This window comes from Tauraco erythrolophus, chromosome 22, assembly GCF_009769465.1.
Source record: "Tauraco erythrolophus isolate bTauEry1 chromosome 22, bTauEry1.pri, whole genome shotgun sequence".
Taxonomy (NCBI): Eukaryota; Metazoa; Chordata; class Aves; order Musophagiformes; family Musophagidae; genus Tauraco; species Tauraco erythrolophus.
The window spans coordinates 7,639,100-7,657,334 of NC_141486.1; the positions used below are offsets into that span (position 1 = coordinate 7,639,100).

General features: G+C 44.7%; 2 protein-coding genes across 12 annotated transcripts in view; one reads left to right on the plus strand and one right to left on the minus strand.

Annotated features, from left to right (window-relative positions):
• NTNG2 (netrin G2) overlaps window positions 1-1,414 on the plus strand; it is a 46,083-nt gene extending 44,669 nt beyond the window's left edge. For all 3 annotated transcript variants that reach the window (XM_086625178.1, XM_086625179.1, XM_086625180.1), the window contains 3 exons: window positions 98-265; window positions 714-848; window positions 1,191-1,414. In XM_086625178.1, the coding sequence (XP_086481304.1) occupies window positions 98-265; window positions 714-848; window positions 1,191-1,414 (527 nt within the window). The remainder of the gene's footprint in view (window positions 1-97; window positions 266-713; window positions 849-1,190) is intronic.
• Window positions 1,415-9,665: 8,251 nt separating this feature from the next.
• SETX (senataxin) overlaps window positions 9,666-18,235 on the minus strand; it is a 31,111-nt gene continuing 22,541 nt past the window's right edge. For 6 of the 9 annotated variants that reach the window (XM_086625362.1, XM_086625361.1, XM_086625363.1 and 3 more), the window contains 7 exons: window positions 17,890-17,997; window positions 16,812-16,999; window positions 16,342-16,434; window positions 15,531-15,695; window positions 14,944-15,042; window positions 12,421-12,508; window positions 9,666-11,371 (listed from right to left, as the gene is read on the minus strand). In XM_086625362.1, coding sequence (XP_086481488.1) covers window positions 10,586-11,371; window positions 12,421-12,508; window positions 14,944-15,042; window positions 15,531-15,695; window positions 16,342-16,434; window positions 16,812-16,999; window positions 17,890-17,997 — 1,527 coding nt within the window. In that variant the 3' untranslated portion in view covers window positions 9,666-10,585. The other 3 variants (XR_015222797.1, XM_086625364.1, XM_086625368.1) reach the window with 3 other exon arrangements.

Sequence of the window (18,235 nt, forward strand, 5' to 3'; positions counted from 1 at the left end):
GCATTTCACTGGAGTAGGAGCCTCCTCCAAAGCCTCTGCCTGGCACGAGGGAGGACGCTCCTGGCCCAGCTCCCCAGCTCTCTCCTCCTTTCCGCAGACTGCGAGTGCTACGGCCACTCCAACCGCTGCAGCTACATCGATTTCCTGAACGTGGTGACCTGCGTGAGCTGCAAGCACAACACGCGGGGCCAGCACTGCCAGCACTGCCGCCTGGGCTTCTACCGTAACAGCTCGGCAGAGCTGGACGACGAGAATGTGTGCATAGGTGAGCGCTGTGGTGGCCTCGGGCTGCGGCACCGGGATGTGGGATGGCTCGTGCAGGACCTCGGTCTATGGGGTGGGCTTCAGTTCAGTCCCTCTCTGGAGGGTGGTGTGTCCCCCTGCACGCTCCCCAAGGACAGCAGCGATCTCTGCAGCACACCATGGTATCTCTTCCATGAAAACAAAAGCCCAAATAATATTTTTCCAACTGGATTCAGCTGCATTGCTCTACCAGGAGCTGCTCAGCTCCAAAGCGGGGTGGTCTTTGCCCCCATGGCTGTTTGCTCTGTTGGAGCCTTTCATGCAGCCATGCTCTCCTAGCCCTAGTCTCTAAGGTCCCTCCTGTAGCAGGTAGCCAGGCTTTTCCAAAGCCCCCAGCACCTCTCTCGGGGCATTAGCAGGCACAAAGCCCCCGGGCAGGACAGGCACTAACAGCCCTTGTCTTTGGCCAGAATGTAACTGCAACCAGATCGGCTCCATGCACGACCGCTGCAACGAGACCGGCTACTGTGAATGCAAAGAAGGTGCCACGGGGCCCAAGTGCGACGACTGCCTGCCCAACTACTACTGGAGACAGGGCTGCTTCCGTAAGTACCCGGGCAGCACTGTGTCCCTCTGAGCCAGAAAGGGTTCAAACAAGAGGGGGATCTTCAGCACCGCCTGCTCGGGTGCCCCGTGATGCTCAGGGTGTAGGGTGAGCAGACTCCAGCCGTTCCTCCCAAATCCAAAATGACTCGATAGCTTTGCCCCTGGCGTTTGCAGTCCCCACTGTGTTCCTCTGGCCCTAGGGCTGCTCTAGGGCTACGAGGATTGGATAATTTAACCCCTAGGAGCTAGAGAAGAAAGCCAAAATCTTCTTGTTTCTGCTGCAGTCCAGGGGTTTAACATACCCCAGATTAACACCCACGTCCTTCCCTCCCATCTTGTAGCCAACGTCTGCGACGATGAGCTCCTGCTCTGCCAGAACGGCGGCACCTGCTACCAAAACCAGCGCTGCATCTGCCCCGTGGGCTTCAAGGGGGTCCTGTGCCAGCAATCCAGGTGCGAAGCTGACAAAAAGGACTGCGACGGTGCCCCCAGCGCGCACAGCAGCCTCGGCACCGTCCTCCTCGGGGTGCTCGCCCTCCAGCTGCGCGGCTGGGTGGACCTCTGAAGCCGCAGAGGAGGGAGCCCAGCCCAGGCACGTCACCCGAGGGACCTGGGGAGACTAAGGTAACGGGTGGCTCTCCCCACCGTCTCCTCCGCCTTCCTTCACGCTAGGACTTGCACAACGTCTTTTGGTCCACTTTCCAAGCAGAGAGGTACGCAGAGAATCGGGGTCTGACTCCAGCCCACGATCCCACCCTGGCGGCAGCCGGGGCGGCCGCGGTGCAGAGCCGCCTGCCCAGCGTCGGCGCGGGGACTGTGCCCGCCCGCGGTCCCGCAGCTCGGCGAGGACACGGGGCCCGTCCTTCCTTCCGCGCAGCGACTCTCATCCCTGCTCCGCACAGGGCGACCCGGGGCCGGGGCCAGCGGGGCCCTGGTGAAATAGTGCCGCGATCCAAGGGATATTTTTTTATTATTATTTTATTTACTTTGGTATAGGCTGGGGTGTTCTTTTTATTTTCCTCTTCTTAGTGTCCTGTTTTGAAAGAGCCTGTCATGACAACTCCAGAGCCCCGTGACGCAACAGGCAGGGGAAGGGGAGGGGGGGAAGGAGGGACTCTGGTCCATCCTTGCTGCATAGTCCCACGTCTCACCATCGGCCTGGCCTGGCCATGCACATACTGTTGCCTACAACTCTAGTTGCTGCGTTGATTTTGTATTTTCATTGCTGGGTTTTGTTTTCTTGCACTTACGGAGAACGCAGGGGCCATCAGGCATATGGTAAGTGAGGAGCGCAGTGTCTTATCCACACGTTTCCGTATAGCGTACGGTTCAAATACTTTTTTTGGTAGAGACTTATTTTTGTTTGGATTAAATGTTATAAAAGAACCACAACTTAAAGAGACATTTTGCCATGAGCATTTCGTTCTGGTGTATTCTCCTCCAGTAAAACAACTATCAATTGCTGCTTGATCACCACGTTTTCCTTTTTGTGTCCACAGTTAATTACAGGTAAAGACTTATTTTTTTGATTCATAATGTCCTCTTGTGTTTTCTGAGTCACTACCAAGGTGCACCACATGATGAGGGAGAGGGGCGGGAGAGAGAGGCTGCCTCATCACTGAGAGCTGTTAATTATTTCTCCTAATTACTTTGCTGAACCTGGGGTAGACTACTAACTGTAGACAATGAACAAAGCCTGAGTGTTATATTAAGCACTGGTCTTGTGTTGAAAGGCCATTTCCAAACGAGCCTGAGGCAGGAGAAGGCTGGGTAGTCCAGGGATGCTTCTCCAGGGGGACCTCAGCTGTCCAGCCCCATTGTGGCACCCCATAGAGCTGGTGCCATGAGGCACCTTCACAGAAAAAGCTGTTTATTTGGAGTATCTTTAAGCAGCCACAGCCTGGGACTTCAGTATAGAGCTCACAGGGACTAGATCAACTCATTTTAAGGCTTACAAACATGCCGCTATCAGAGGAAGCATTTGCAGTTAAGCACATAAACGAAGGCAGGAGAAACCAGAGACAAGAAATGATGTGACTCAATCAAAGCAACGGGAATGTCATGAACACAAGAGCTTTAATTTTGTCACATCCAAAGATTTACCAAACCAGGAGCTGATTGAGTGGAGAATTAGAAGACGGGAGACACCCACCACCTCCAGCACGTTCAGTTCTGGGCTCTTTCCCTTGACAAGGGAGCAGCCCTCGGCCACCACCCCGGCTCTGCCCAGCCCGCTCGCTCCCTGAGCCAGGCCAGGAGCCCCATACAATCCAACTTTGAGCCTCCACTGGCATTTCCAGGTCTGGTGTCCCTGCCTGAGTGCTACTCCAAGAGCTTCTCTCTCAACATCTGTTCTGTTTCAATGCTGCGTCTCCATGGTCCTGGAGCTCATCCTGCTCAGGGGAGCCTGTGCTGGGAACAGCCCACATTCCAAAAGCACAAGAGCCTGCAGCATCTTCTGCCTAACATTGCAGCTACAGCGTACACAGCCAGTGCCCCCGAAATGCAGCCACCGCCACGGAGAGGGGGGCGGCAAGCTTGTACTTTGAAAAAGGAAAAGAAAACAGGAGTGAAAGTGCAGGATGGATATTGTCACATCAAAGAGGAACAGAAAGAAACCTGGTGCACGTTTTGAGCAGTGTTTAACATCACAGAGGAAGGTCACAGGGCTTAGTTAGTCCACCACAAAATAAATGAGGGTTAAACTCGCCCTGCTGAGATTTGATCTTCGAGGGGGTGGGCTGGCACAAAACCTCCTTTTCTTTCTTGCAGTCGGTTTGTTACTGACACTTGCTCCTTTCTTTGTACTTTCTGACTGTGATATATTTAAAACCCTCATACTTTGCTGTTCGTACAAGTAATAGCACAGAACAGACTGTAACAAGATCAAGATCTCTAATGGCACTTCTGGAAGGTGAAGCAACATTCTCCTTTCCCTGCACTAGTGTTTTTCTCTAGAATATTAGATTAAGCAACAGAAAATTTACTGCTTCATAAAGCCGTATCTCAGACGAACTCTGCACCCAGCGGGTCCCCTGCAAACGCACGCTTTTATTGCGATGCAAGCAGGAACGTGCCAAGCAGCAGCACTGAATTCCTATAGAAAATAACCTCAGAAGGGCACAGCAAAGCTCGGAACAGCCCAGGAACAAAGACTGCTGAAGCTGATACACGACTGCACTAAGCCTTTTTTGGTTTGGGGATTTTCTCTTGGTTGATTGGGTGTTGGCTGGTTGGGTTTGAGGGTTTTTTTTGTTTGTTTTTAAGACAAGACATCACTGGCTTCCTAACTCAGCTCCAGAGCTGGTGCCACCTCCCTACGGACCCAGAATACCAGTAATGCTCAGTCCTGGACCTTCTTTAACCAAAGCCCAATGAATAGTTCTGTAACTTCAAGCAGAAGTAGGAAGTTGCGGTGCTAACCCTCCTGCAGCTGTGCCACAGGACATCTGGATAACCTTGATGATGGGTGGGCAACAAAACCAAACCAAAAGCCCACCCTCCACATAACATATACCATTCTTATTAGTTGTGCAGAAGCAAGACCCCTGCAAAATAGCAAGTGCAAAGGACAAACATGACATGCTTCATCTTGCAGAAGAAACCAAAGAGCCTAAAGAGGGAGTTTCAGACATCCTTGCCATGGCTTTGCCTGCAGACAGGGCAGGACAGCTCATCTTCAAGCTCAGACACAAAGGTAGCCCTGCCTGTTGGAGGTCAGGATGACACTTTACCTGTCCAATGCTGCTAGAGAACTTGCAATCACGTAACAGAAACCACTGCAAGACCAAAAAAAACCACCTCTCTCTCACAGAACTTAAACTTGGTGTTTAAGAAAATAATTTAAAGCTTCTGAAAGCTTCAGCACTGAAGACCCATTAACTGCAGACATCTGTTAGCACATAGGTGTCTACACAAAGAGAGTAGAGCATTATTGAAATAACACAGAAAGAAACCATCACAGCAAGTACCTGCAGATCCGAAAGTTCATCTGCTTTCAGAGAGAAACATTTGTACATCGGTTAATGCTTCCAAATGGAAGAAGTTGTCCAATGAGCTTGATACTTTACTTGTGGAAAGGTTAACCAAAAGGTACTTCTCTTTCCGAGAAAAGCCACTTGCGCTCTTTCAAGAGGTTTTCATGTGCATCCTGTCGCCAGTATGCAGCTGGCATCTGATTCATTTGAAAAAGTTTTTAAATTACACTTCTGTCTGCAAAAAAGTGACCTCTTCAAACAGTACAAGTAGAGCTTTTGATTTTTCTTGTTTACCTGCAATTCTACTCTGATTTTAACTATTTAAGGTACCGACAAATCCAAATAACCAACAGCCACAAGCAACAAAAACCTGCCCGATGTGGCAGACCCCTGCGGCCAGGCTGAGCCCACAGCCCCAGCTGCAGAGGAGCCAGGAGCAGGCTGGCTTTGTGCATGTTTGCTCACTCGCTGGATAAAATGATAAGCCTACACCCCCTGGGAGCTGGAGACAGAAGGAGGAGGGGGAAAAATTCCGTTGGCACTTCCCGGGTATGTTATTTCGTTTTATAAAGACGTGGAAGCAGACATCTCATCTACAAGAGTGATTTGTAAGGAGCCTGGTGGAGGCTGGAGTAGCAAGAGAACCAACACTTTAGTGGTAATAAAATTAATGGTCTCATCAACCAATTCTGTTCTATAATTGGCTTCCATAAAAAGTCCCAAATGTAAATAAAACAAAGTATAAAGGAGGAGCTGAGCGTTCTTGCTCAGAAATAAGAGCAGAGCTGGGTTTTGAAGAGCTCTGTATCACCATCTCAGCCCTTCTGGCAGGGAGTTGGAGGTTGGCCACTCTCACACAGAAACCAGCTAAAAATCACACGCCGATTTGAGATGCAGAGAAGAGCTTCACTGTCCTAAAGGCTCCTTTATAGTTTTGATTCTGTAGGTGTCGTAACAAGTTTCACTGCAGGGTGAAACGTGCAAGGAAAGCCTAAATCCACCCTTTTTTACCGTGTAACCACCTCTCCTGGACAGCAACAATACTGAGCTCCAAAAGCTCCATCCCGACCCCACTCTGTGCTATTTCAGGGATTAAATTAAAGAGAGGGGAAACCAAAGGGATTTCTTCGTAGCAAAGGGAGTTGTTGGTTGATACAACAGTGAAATCGGTGACAAAATTGGACAGCCACACCAGTGCACCCTGCCAGCTACAAACCAAGGTTTTCTACCTTTTCACAATACCAAATACAATGTGCTCACAAACCACCTTCGTTTCTGTTGCTGTTTGCCTGGGAGTTGGTGGCAAATTAGCCGAGGCCTTAGCAGACAGGTACATATGGCTGGAAGGTCTCACGTGTCAGCGATATTCGATGTACAAGGCTGCTTGGCTTACATTTATTTGCGCTAAAGAACAAGATATTGGGCTCCTTTCCAAGCATCTCAAAAAGACAAGAAAGGAGACCTTATATACGACTCAGGAACAGACCCCGTTGTAGCAAGAGAGTGTATTATATCATTAACATTATAAATTCCATTTACAACGCAGCAGTCATTTCATCCATCGTTTATCCATGCAGACTAGAGAGCACCTCTTGCATTTTTAGGACCGCGGTTCTGCTTATCCTTCGTATTGCTATGGTCGCTGGGCTGTGAACGAAGAGCCCAGCTCCAGCTGTTGGCTGAAGGTCTCTCCCTTCTCTACGCAACAGTAAACCCCAGCATCTCACCATAGTTCAGTAACTGCAAAAAAAAAAAGTCTCAACTCTGAAATCCCTGGGGTTCCATATTATTTTCTGGAACTTACTGGGACTGGGAATGTAGTTTACCCTCAGTCAATACATTTGGTCACTACAGGTTCTTTCTCGCGCTGGCAGCAGCCTGCTCGCTGCTCCCCCAGCATCAATCAGCACAGCCGGGCTGGGGGCCAGTCCCATTTTACGGACTAGCACCAGGAAGAGGCCAAGGGCCATCCCAGCCCACACACCTTGCACAGCTCAAGTCTCCCAGCTCCTGTGCCTCCATCCCTCGGACCCAGCTGCTCATCAGTTACTGCACTCAGTGTCTCTAGGAGGGTTCTGTAAAAACTCATTGCCCCACCAGTGCTACCAGACTGGGTGGGCACAGAGAAGGGTCTGAGAGGAGAGCCTGATGCCTCCACCCCCCCAGCAGCGTGGCCCACTCACAACCAAAGGGCATCCCCAGCTCTCAGCATTCCTCAGGCCCATCCGCTACCACCACCGTCACACTGAGGAGCGAATGCCCTCCCTGCCACACCTCCTGGAGCGGGTCAATGCTCCTGCAAACTGCTGGTTTTCCTTCAAGAGGTCTACAGACACCCGTAGGTACAACTGATAAAGTCACCGTCAGCAAGCCAGCGCTCCATAGTGTAGTGCATGTGCAATGAAACATGGATAAGAAGGAAAACTTACCAGGCAAGTACCTGTTGGGACATCATCCTTATACATACGGCTCCAGTTTCTTCTCACATCACCATAATATGGAGTAATGACACAGAAAACAGTTACGTTAAACCTCAAAGGAAAAGGAATAACCAGAATTATACCCCACCTTTACTGGAGAGCCTATTTTGGGTACAAAGCATTAAAAAAGAACCCCAAACCACCAAAAACCAACTTTGAACAAAATACAGTCCATCACTTAGAAGAGATTTTCCCTTCTTACTGACATCAAAGATTAACAGTACCACAGAGGGAACTGGTTTTGCACTGAGAATACAGCTGCCAATCTTGGAAGCAGCATGGAAACCTCTGTATAAAAACCAAAATGCTGCTTCTTCCTAAGTTTTTTGGCACAAACTCCAATTAAACTGTTTTACATTAAGTTGTGTTGAGTATGTTCTTTACTGATTTTTCTGACTTTTACACTCAGCAAAAGAGAACAATCGTTGAACAACCTCCTGACTGCCACTCGTTAAGATGGTACTAAATGCCTACAGCGAGTCTACACGCACGGCTTACTAACACCGACCATCACTACTCAGCCTGTTGTAACACACAATGGAAACAGCAGAGAAGTTATGAAAATTGTACCGTTTGTTCCCCAACGCAGATTTTATTTGAATCAGTGAGATGCGTGCGTTGATTGGAATTTGCTCATCTTTCCATATTATGGGTATAAAAGAGGGGAGGGAAGTTAATTACAACTACAAACCTACTCTGAATTATATGTGAAGAGGGAAAAGTGTTCTAAGTGCAACAACCCAATGTTTTTTTATTAAAGAATACACCATTAACAATACAGACTGATAGAGCAGCAGTAAGCTACTGCTGAAAGATTGACAACATAAGTCAGGTAAATCTAGTATTAAATAAGCAAAAAAATCCGAGCCACTGACCACGCCTCAATGATTTATGGAAAAATACAGGCGTTAGAGAGTACACGGCCTATGTGCTGCATACAAAATACAGTAAAAATGAAACGTTAAAACAAAATTCTTTCCAGCACGTGGTAAGTGTAGGTGTCAGAAGAACACATTTGAAATGCAGCTTGTTTAAGAAGAAAGAAAACTAGAAGAAAAACTTTCACAGAAACATTCTTTTGACAAAATCATATTTAATGGCCAGAAAAACATTTCCTCATTCACACTGTTGCCAGTTTCACTTTATTTACATCAAGACAGTCTCGATGGCTTCCACAGCTATAGGATGCTCCAGCCATGTGCAGAATAGCAGCCTTTTTCATGTGCTGAGTAGAAACAGCAGGCAGGTCAGCACAGCCCTGCCAAGAAGAGCCAAGAGGTTCGAAAGACGACAGTATTTTTAAGTATTCCTATTAACATAAAGGGAGATAACACAGAGGGCATGGATTACGTGATGTGGGAGCGATCGAAACATCCAATTCGTGGCAGTCAGATTCCTTTGGGCAGCCTTCCATCTCACACAACATCAAGGAAGAGGCGCAGCAGTTTCAGAAGAGCATGTACTGCTGACAAGAGGTGGTCAGGGTTCACCGAACCAATTAAGATGGTGACGTAACGAATAACTAAAGCGAAACGGCGCACATATTCCGACTTCACTTCCCAGGCATGTAAAGATTCTCCCCTATTATCTTAAAATGCTCTGTACTACACAGCACAATGAGCCAGACAGTCACAGACAGCAACTAAAAGCCTCCCAACGCACCTACAACACAGGTGGTACCAGTAAAGCACATTTGTTCTGGGCTTGGATGCATCAAAGCTGCAAGTTTCACCAGCCATTAGTTTGGAACCACTACCTGATGTTTTGTAGGGTAAGGCACCTGTATTCCACTGGACTGGATCACACACACCTCTTTGGTTTTGTCCTTTAACCCACTGCCAACACTGATCATTGCCATGAGTGTGTCGGGACGGAAACCTACCTAAAGATTACAGCTCAATTCTGGCCAGAAATCTCCGGCAGCTCACTTGCTTAAGGAAAGGTGCTGCCCTTATACTGGTAAAGCGTAGGTCAGCCAGCAAGTGCCAGCAGGACACTGCTGTGTTTTAACAGATACACAGATTGCAACCTGGCCCGCTCCCAGTGCACCCAGCTCCCATTAACGTAGCGCGGTGCTGCGTCCCCAGGCAGACGCGTGCCAGCCCATCTCCATCCAAAACTCTCTGCACATGAAACGTTGCACTGCACTTCCTTGAGACAGACATGTACTCCAGAAAGTGATATTTCAGTGTGACCCACAGACATTCCTAGTAGAAATAATTCCATTTTTATTGTGAAATGTTATGATGAGAGGAAGTCTTTCTTAAAAATAGCTCATTTCCCCACCACATCCCATTTTTACTGGTTATATATATTCCTCATCAACATAGTGCAAAGAATCCAGTAGTAACACCAAGAATGAACTGCGTGCCCCTTTTATTTCTATAGATCTCCAAAAGCTCTTGAGAGAAACTCAAGTGTCATTACCAGTAAGCGTTAACTAGATCTTTGACTAAGATTCCAGAATGCTGTTGATTATTCCTCACATGGACTCACTGGGACCCAACAGACCTTGTAGGCTTTAATCTGCAGTTTGTGCTGCCACTGCAAGAAGAAAAGGATTCCAACTGATGAAGCAGCAGCAAGAGCAAAACTCAAGGCACATTTGTATAAACAAAAGCTCTTCTGTTTCTATAAAAACAGGCAATAAAATATACAAAATAAGTAGAATTCTCTCATCTGCCTTTGGTCTTTCCTGAGGCACTAGTGGAGCATGAGGAAGAATCACTGCTACCACGTTTTCAGCATTCACTCCTTGCTATCAAATAAATTAGACTTTACAGTGCAAAGGGCAAAAGTAGTCTGGCTGTTTTCTGGATTTGGGGGGGTGGTTGTTAATGTTTTTGGTTTGGGTTTTGTTGTGGGGTTGGTTGTGGGTTTTTTTCTTTGCTGTGGTTCTTCATAAAAAAATACATCACTAAGAAATCTGCATTTGCGCAAGGAAACAAGAAGCTATGTATTTGCCAAATTAAATCTTAAAATAATTTTGTATACTGTACAAATATACATTACATTTCAAACATTTACAACTTGAACTTCATAGATGGCAAAATTCACTGCTCTTTCAAAGCAATGCAGCTACCCAACCTCTCTTCTCAAAAGCTCAAAGCTATCAACTGTCAGGTGTAAAGTCCCCTTCACAATTAGGGACGAGATGGGAAAAAGAAGGATCTACTGATAGTAGTGGTATCAATTCCAGGTGTATTAAGTAATTTAAAATACAGTCCTTGCTAGACAGAAATCTGGGAATAGATTTTCAGTAATGAGCCAATACTAAAGTCAGTGAAAGGTCTTTCTTCGCTTGGCACTGTTTGATTCCGTGTTCTCTGGTGATTCCTCTGATATTCTCCTCATTAGAACACGACAGTCTTTGTTCCACTTACTGCTACTGCTTTGACCTCCTTCACTGCAGGCTTTTGAACTGCTTTTGGATACAGAAGCTCTCCAGTCAGCCTCGTGCCGAGCCGCATACGGCAACGTGGAAGGCACGTCGCATTGTCCCATTGTTTGCTGGGGCTTCCTAGAAGTTCCTGTTCTGGAGATCTGATCCCTGGCAGCTGAGGACACGTCAAGACCTTGCCGTGACGTTGATCCTGGACTGCTCTGGGCTGACCAACTGCTGTCTTTTGAGGCGTGCTCCTTCCCTTTTGTTTCAGTTCTACTGGCCATACTTGCCAGCCTCGGGTCCCGCGGTTTCTCTTGATCAGCAGGAAGCACCGCAGGCTCCACGGGTGCAGGGGCACTGCCTCGCCGGGAGTCTGCAGCCTGAGCCCCCTGGGGCTGCTGGGGCCCTCTGCTTCCTTGGAGCATGGCATGGCCAGTGCCAGCAGCGAGTTCCCGTGGGCTGCTGGCCTCCCTTGGATTTGCAAGCTCAACCCTCTTGCTACTGGGAGAAGAAGCCTGCAACAGAGGAGACCTCTGCATCCCTGCTTTGATTGGGGGCTGTAGTGTTGGCTTGAGCTTCAAAATCTTAACAGCATCTTTCCTGTAGCTTTTTTCTGATGTCTTGATAATGGCACCTCTTTTCTGAGCGTCCTGAATCAACTCATTCCAGTCTTTATTGTCCTTTAAAAAAAAGAAAAAAAAAAGAAGACACCCCCCCAAAAAAAGAAAACAGTTATCAGAAAGACATCAACACAAATGGACAGAGGTGTCAGAGGATGCACAACCTCTTTAATCAAGGTACCTGACACAACTGTCATGGAAACCACTGTTATGTTCCTTCTGGAATGGAAGAATCTTATGTTTCACTTGCAAAATAGCAGTAGGCACTCTGGCCGCTGTAACACAGGGAAGGTACTTTCAACCATCAGTGAGCTACTACTTAAAATGACTATTTCTGTATTTATGGAGGCCAGAAGCATTCTCAGAGTAAAACAGAAGCTGGACTGTAATGCCCTCTAGTGCTACAGTAACACCCCACCTTGACAGAATAAAAATCAAATACTGTGAGGCGTTAAGTCTATTCAAGAGCTCTCCCTGCACATTCAGTGGGCCTTTACAGTCCCCCAAATACATCGTTTTGTTTCACAAACAGCTGTTTCAAAGAGCACAAGCAAAAAGTATCCTCAGAAACCACATGACAACACAAATTAGTGTCAAAAGCAACAATCTGAAGATCAGGGGGAATGTTTTGGGGTCATTTGTTTGGTTTTTTTTAAAATCCTTTTCTCTGCTCAAGTATCCACTGACAACAGCAATAGCTGGAAGAACGGTAAGGATCAAGCAGGAAACTATCACTGCCACCATCCTATCTTACCAGGAGAGAGAAGACTTTCCGCAGCCCCCTACTTGAATCACAAAGGACTGTGTTACAATTTAGCTACTAAAAACATTGTGAGAGTATTTCTAACTTTCTGTCTTGGAAGCAAGGGAAACCGGTGGGGGGTTTTTTACTTTTTTTTTTTTTATTATTAATAAAGCTTTTGACAGTTACAGCCAAAGCTCTCAAAGATAACACTTCAGAGGCCTGGACTGCACTAATTTAACAATACACTAGACAAGGGTCCCCTTTCATAGACTGAAGCAGTCTGAGGATGGTTTTCACTCCCCCAACCCCAACTTGACCTAAAATGGTGGATCACAGAAGATGGTTTGATTAACACTGCACCTACCATGAGGGTTTTCAGTCTTCCGAGGATGAAGAGGCTGAATCTGGCTCGAGTAATTGTAACGTTCAGGCGCTGAAGACTTGCCAGAAATCTAGGTGACAAGACAAAACTAAGCTCTTGAACTACTACTTCAATGACGTTTAAGTGTTACGAGAAAGACTCATAATAATAAATGTCAGTGAAACGAAGATAACAAGCAGTTACTAAGGCAGTGGCAGCTCATGACCCATTCCCAGATCCCACTGCAGCAGCCCTGCCTTACATGAAGGCCTTTGCATGAATTGTGTTTTATTTCACCACTCTGATTCCTTGCAAGGAATTCCAGTTCTTTCCAGCTCTTGCCGTTGATGTTTCCTTTCTTAGAGCAAATCCCCTCTTAATGCCAACCACTGCTTCCTTAAACGTTCCTCAAAGTACAGAAGACATCAACCTCACTTCACCTATCAAGACTTTAAGCTTCTTTTTGACTCGAACTGAAATAGATTAATAATATTTGGCATGATTAACAGGAAAATTTTCTACTGAAATGCTGAACACTAGACATGAATATTTTATTTTAAAGGTGACCTGCACTGGAAGCACATGAAGGAAGACTTTTGCTTTGTCACGCTTCAAGAGCAAAAAGTATATTCTTGCAGAAGAAAGTTTGTATTTGTGCTATGAAAATTGTCTAGTCTGTTTTTGTGGGATCACAAACCAAGGTACTGAAATCTAAACAAACAATTGCTTAGTGTATTCTTAAAGGTTGATTTCTTCTAGGGCTTATTTACCAAAACTCAAGAAAAGGTTTATGAAATTAATATCAACTAGTTCTTCTCTAGTGAAAAAGCTCTCAAAACACACAACTTGTTCTACACTACCAAAGTTTGCAATACGAAGTGAAGCCCTTGTACAACTTAGTTTGAGCAGGTCCAACATCAATGCCCAATACTACGGTCACAGCACTGAGACCAGCTCTTCAGCAAATTCACAACCCCTGCACTAAAGACTGCAAAAGTTCCAGAGCAGCCCCAGAAAATTTGGGCAGTGCAGAAAAAAATAGAGGCAAGAAACAGCCTGGGAGAGTAGCTCCCACAGCACAAATACTACAGTTCTCTAAGTTTGGGTTGCTTGTTCATTTTTTTGGGGTGGGAGGTGGATCTTGAAAGATTACTAAATATTCCTAGTAGCTTTTAAGACTGAAAGATGAGAAGATTATTTTCTCAAGAAAGGAAAAAAAAAAAAAAAAATCTGTCGTCATTTCCTGAACAGTGTTCTCCTCCCTTTGCAAGTTTCTTTCAGAGTAAATTTAATGCTGGACTAGCAACCTTGGAGACGAAAATACTTTGCTGAGCTACAAGATCCTAGGTAAGGGTGATGCAAGCTTTCCCATCACACCTTGCCAATGATACCTGACCATGAAACAGAGATGTCCGAGTCATCAGTATGTACAGCTTCTACAGCATTTCACTGCCAAAGCTTTAATACATAAACCTTCACCACAGTAAGCTGAAAAGTTTTCTTACAAAAGAACAGATAAAGGTTAAATCCCACATCAGCCAAAAGAACTGGCAGGTTCTAGCTGCCTTCAGTTCCCAAACTCAATCAACTAGATTAAAAAAAAATCTCCAAAAAGCATCATTGTTGTTTACTGTAGGATTTGGATTCTTTCTCTTCACATGGATCAGCACAATTAAAAGTTATTTATCTAGCAGTTAGAAATTTCTATGAGAGAAACACAAGTAGCTTAGTGAAACCTAGTACGTGGAAACAAAGATTTTTTGTTTATGTGAAAAGACTTACCATAGTCTAACTTAAAAGCCAATGAACTATTAGAAGGAATATTTTCACCACCATTTTTTAAACTAAAGTGATTGTAAGTTACAGAAACAAATCAACAGCTGCTGTAGTGGCCTGGGGGTAAACAGCACACCCAGTATCTAGTTCCTACTCTTTCAGATAGGAAAAACTCATATAAAATTATCAAATCTGGGATCTTGAATCAAGACTTCCTGCAAATCTCCTCCTAACTCAAAAGACAAGCACATTCATCTACAAATCGAAGCTCCAGCTCATGTGCATCACACTCCTAGTGATATATATATAACTAGCTAAGAACACTTTTACAGACAGAATGCTATTATTAAGAGGACAGCGACAGCCACAGAAAACTGATTTCATTTTAAGAGAGCAGCATTCAGAAAGTTGCAATATATATCAAAAGCTACAAGAGAAAAATAACTGCTGCAGTACTAATGCAAAAAGCCAAGCTCCCAAGACCAATCCTGCCAAATGGAAACACTGACAGGCTAAAACAGCCACGCAAATTCATCAGCATGCAACACAGAACACAACACTTGGCATTTCTGTGTCCCTTTTGTTCAGAGATCTCAAAACAGCAACGTTAATTCATGCCTTTAAGATACTCTTTAGTTTTCTGGCTGTAGTGACTTGTTCTCTAATAACTTCTTACTGGTCATATTAAAACTATGACTACGCAGCGTGTCATTGGAAATGGGACTTGCAAATCACCGCAGAGAAACGTACCCGATCGACCCTTTGGTGCTGTTTGCCCGGACGCATGTCACTATGATGCAGTCCTTCTCTCGTCCCTGGAAGGCATCCACTGTGTCCACTTCTCCTGGGCTGTTGAGGAAACAATTAGCAAGCTGTTAAATTATGTCAGCTGAATTTTTAAGCAACACACTGATGCAAACAGCCTAAGCACCATCCTTAATGATCATCTGTCAAAATAACCTAGGGCAAATTTCTGCCTCAATGTATGAAAAGATTCAGAGTATCAACCTAAAGCTAAATTTACTTCTCTGAGGCCAGCATCATTATTGAAAAGCTGTTGAGGTCCATGTAGCTTGGAATTTTAGGTTTTCCTTTAAATCAGCTTTATTCAGAACAGTGGTATAATCAAAGTATACAAGTAATAACTAAGAAATGGTACAAAGAGGCCATGCCTGTTTTAAGCAAAAGGCTTGCGTGTCCCCTTTAAAGGCATGACTAAGTACAGATTTTATTAGCACAGAAAAAAGTTTGAGAGTTTTTGCTATTATTTTAAGAGGATAAACAAAGGACTAACATGCAAGAGTCAAGTCCCATTTGAAAACTCATGGTTTCTTTACCTGTTATTCTTAAACGTTCTGTCCAATTGCTCTTGAATTTTCTTTTTCTGTGCACTGTAAGGGGTAATTATTCCAATGCGACGTAGACCCAGATCCTTCCTTTTCTCTTTAATTGTTCTAATTAATTCCATCACCAGCTTCACTTCCTGAGGATTACTAAAAGAGCTGAACAAGATTGAATGGAAACGTTACAGAAATACGTTTGACAACTCTTTCAAATTCAACACTTCAGCCCAATCTGTTGGGGGCTCGTCTTGAACTTCTGCAGCCTCCTTCACACAGGCTCAAAGAACTTTGCAAGCAGGCCCTGACGAGGGACTAACAAAAGTGCGAGCAGTGAAAGGCTGCACTTCATGTTCCCTTGGAACTACACAGCTTTGCTTTCCTTACAGAACAGGCAGAGGGGAGGACTGAGCCTGCCACCTCCTGGCATTACCTCAGCATGCAGCTGTGAAAGGAAAGACTGATAAAAAAAAAAAAATCAGGAACTCAGAAACTGTTACTAGAGTTTGCAGAGACTGTAGGTATTTCACTGGCATCTAACAGTCAGTCAAACCAGGATTACAACTAGTTTCAGATTTAAAAAAAAAAAAAAAAAAAAACAGAAAACAAAAACCCTCACAACAGAAAACAAGCCAACCCAAAAACGTTTAACGTCTGCTTTTTTGCAAAATTAAATCATATCAAGCCGAAAATGCAGTTCTGGCTACTTAATGAATATTGGTAACAACAGAGGAGAGAAGACAACTCTTTTGCAGGTTATTCATTCTCAGCAAATCTAAAATATGGCTGAGTAGAACGCAGAACTTACTCATTGTCTCGCTCCTCACGACCATCTCCTACATCAAAAATAAGGTAGGGCTGGAATGGCCACTCTGAAGAACATCTGTTCTCTTCTGTTGCTCTGTAAATATAATTTTTATCACTAGGAAGCCACACAGAAATTCTAAGAAATGATACTTCATTTATATTTATACCACGGTTATCAAATACAAGCACCCTTCTCCTTTCCCTCTCCTACCAGAGTCCTTAATTTCCACAGCTACCTGCATATACTGAGGCCTGAAAATGATCCCTAAGCATCAAGTATGCCCAATTTTAAGTGATCTAGTTAATTTCCATATCACAGCCAGCACTAACAGGAGACACATTCAAGTTTTCTTCCATTAAGCATCTTCCCTCACACACAACATTAAGAAGTTTTAGACTCAAAATATCCTGATATGAAAAGGTTTCTCTGAAACACCCCCTGCTCAGAAAGGAGAACAGAGAGCCACTCACCTGTCAGTCTTTAGAGTCCTGCCATACACGTAATTGGATGGGAAGAGGCAGATGTCAGGGTGCATCCTGTACTGCACGGTCAGCTGCACAACTGGCAGGCTCCGTAAAACATTCTTCTGCACTTGCTCCTCCAGGTGTCTGTGCAGGCGTGCCATCAAGGACTGATCGTAGCCGTATTCCTGAGCTTTCTGCCAGAGGGAAAACACCAGATTGACTTCTGGAGAATCAGGTCCCAAATAAACAACAGGAATTTGCCTTTTGGACTTAAAACTATATGGCATTTTAAACTTCTAGATCACTGACAAAATGACAACTACTTGCACTTCAATTTTCTATTTGTGTTATTATTTCAGTAGATATCACTTGCACAAATCTGAATTTTTTGTCAGTTTAGTCTTCAGCAAGACAACTTCCCTTTGCGAGTCACGACATAGTTAAATTTTAAAAACATCAACAATAGCAAAAAGCACGATCTTCCAGGTAGGATCTCGTTAAACACCACACAGCCTCCAAACAATTTACCCTTCTAGAGAAGTCAGCCTATTTTTAATCCTTTCTTTATCAGATGTTTAAAACAGTCCTCCTTACAGCTGCATACAGAAAGTGCTCCTGTATCTTCATCCACAGAACACATCTGTAGGGCAAGGAAGTCACCACACAAACAGGTAGTCTTCATCCTCCTTTTCTTAAGCAATGTGACACTGACTGGAGCTCACAATGAAATAGCAGATCCTGCTGCAACACAAGGTCCACCACAAACCACGCGCCGAGTTGTGCTCAAGTTTGTGTTGCCATAGCTATTCTTAATAGTGCATGAAACCAGTTTCAAGCTACACCAGGAAAGTCTATCCAGGTTGCACTCACACATCTGTATTAGCTTTATTCACACGTTTGAAGACAGTATTGATGTGGTCTCCACATAACAGACTAAAGTTGGCAGAGCAAAAGTTATTATCTGATGCACATCATGATCTGACATTGAAGTGTCTTTTTTCCTTTTATACATATTTTCTATAAATACTGTTATTATACTATATCCACTATATAGCATGAAAAAAAATAGAGTTTGAACACTTACTACTGATTTTACAGTAGGGGGGAGCTGTCTGGGATCTCCAACAAGGACAAGTTTATTACAGCGATGGATCAGTGGAATCAGTGTTTCAACCTCACAGGACTGCCCTGCCTTTTGTGTATGCAAACAGGACAAAAAGTGGAAGTTGTAAGCAAAGGAGTGGAGGGAAGTACATTACATTTCCTGTAACACAGCAAGAATAACTCAGAAGTGCTTTTTAAGGCTTCTTAAAAAAAACAAAACAGAAAGGAGAGCAAGACAAAAAGAAAAATTTTTCCCTAAAAAACCTCCAAACATATTTTTATTTTATTATTAAATACGCAGAGCTCTCTCCAAACAGATGCAAACA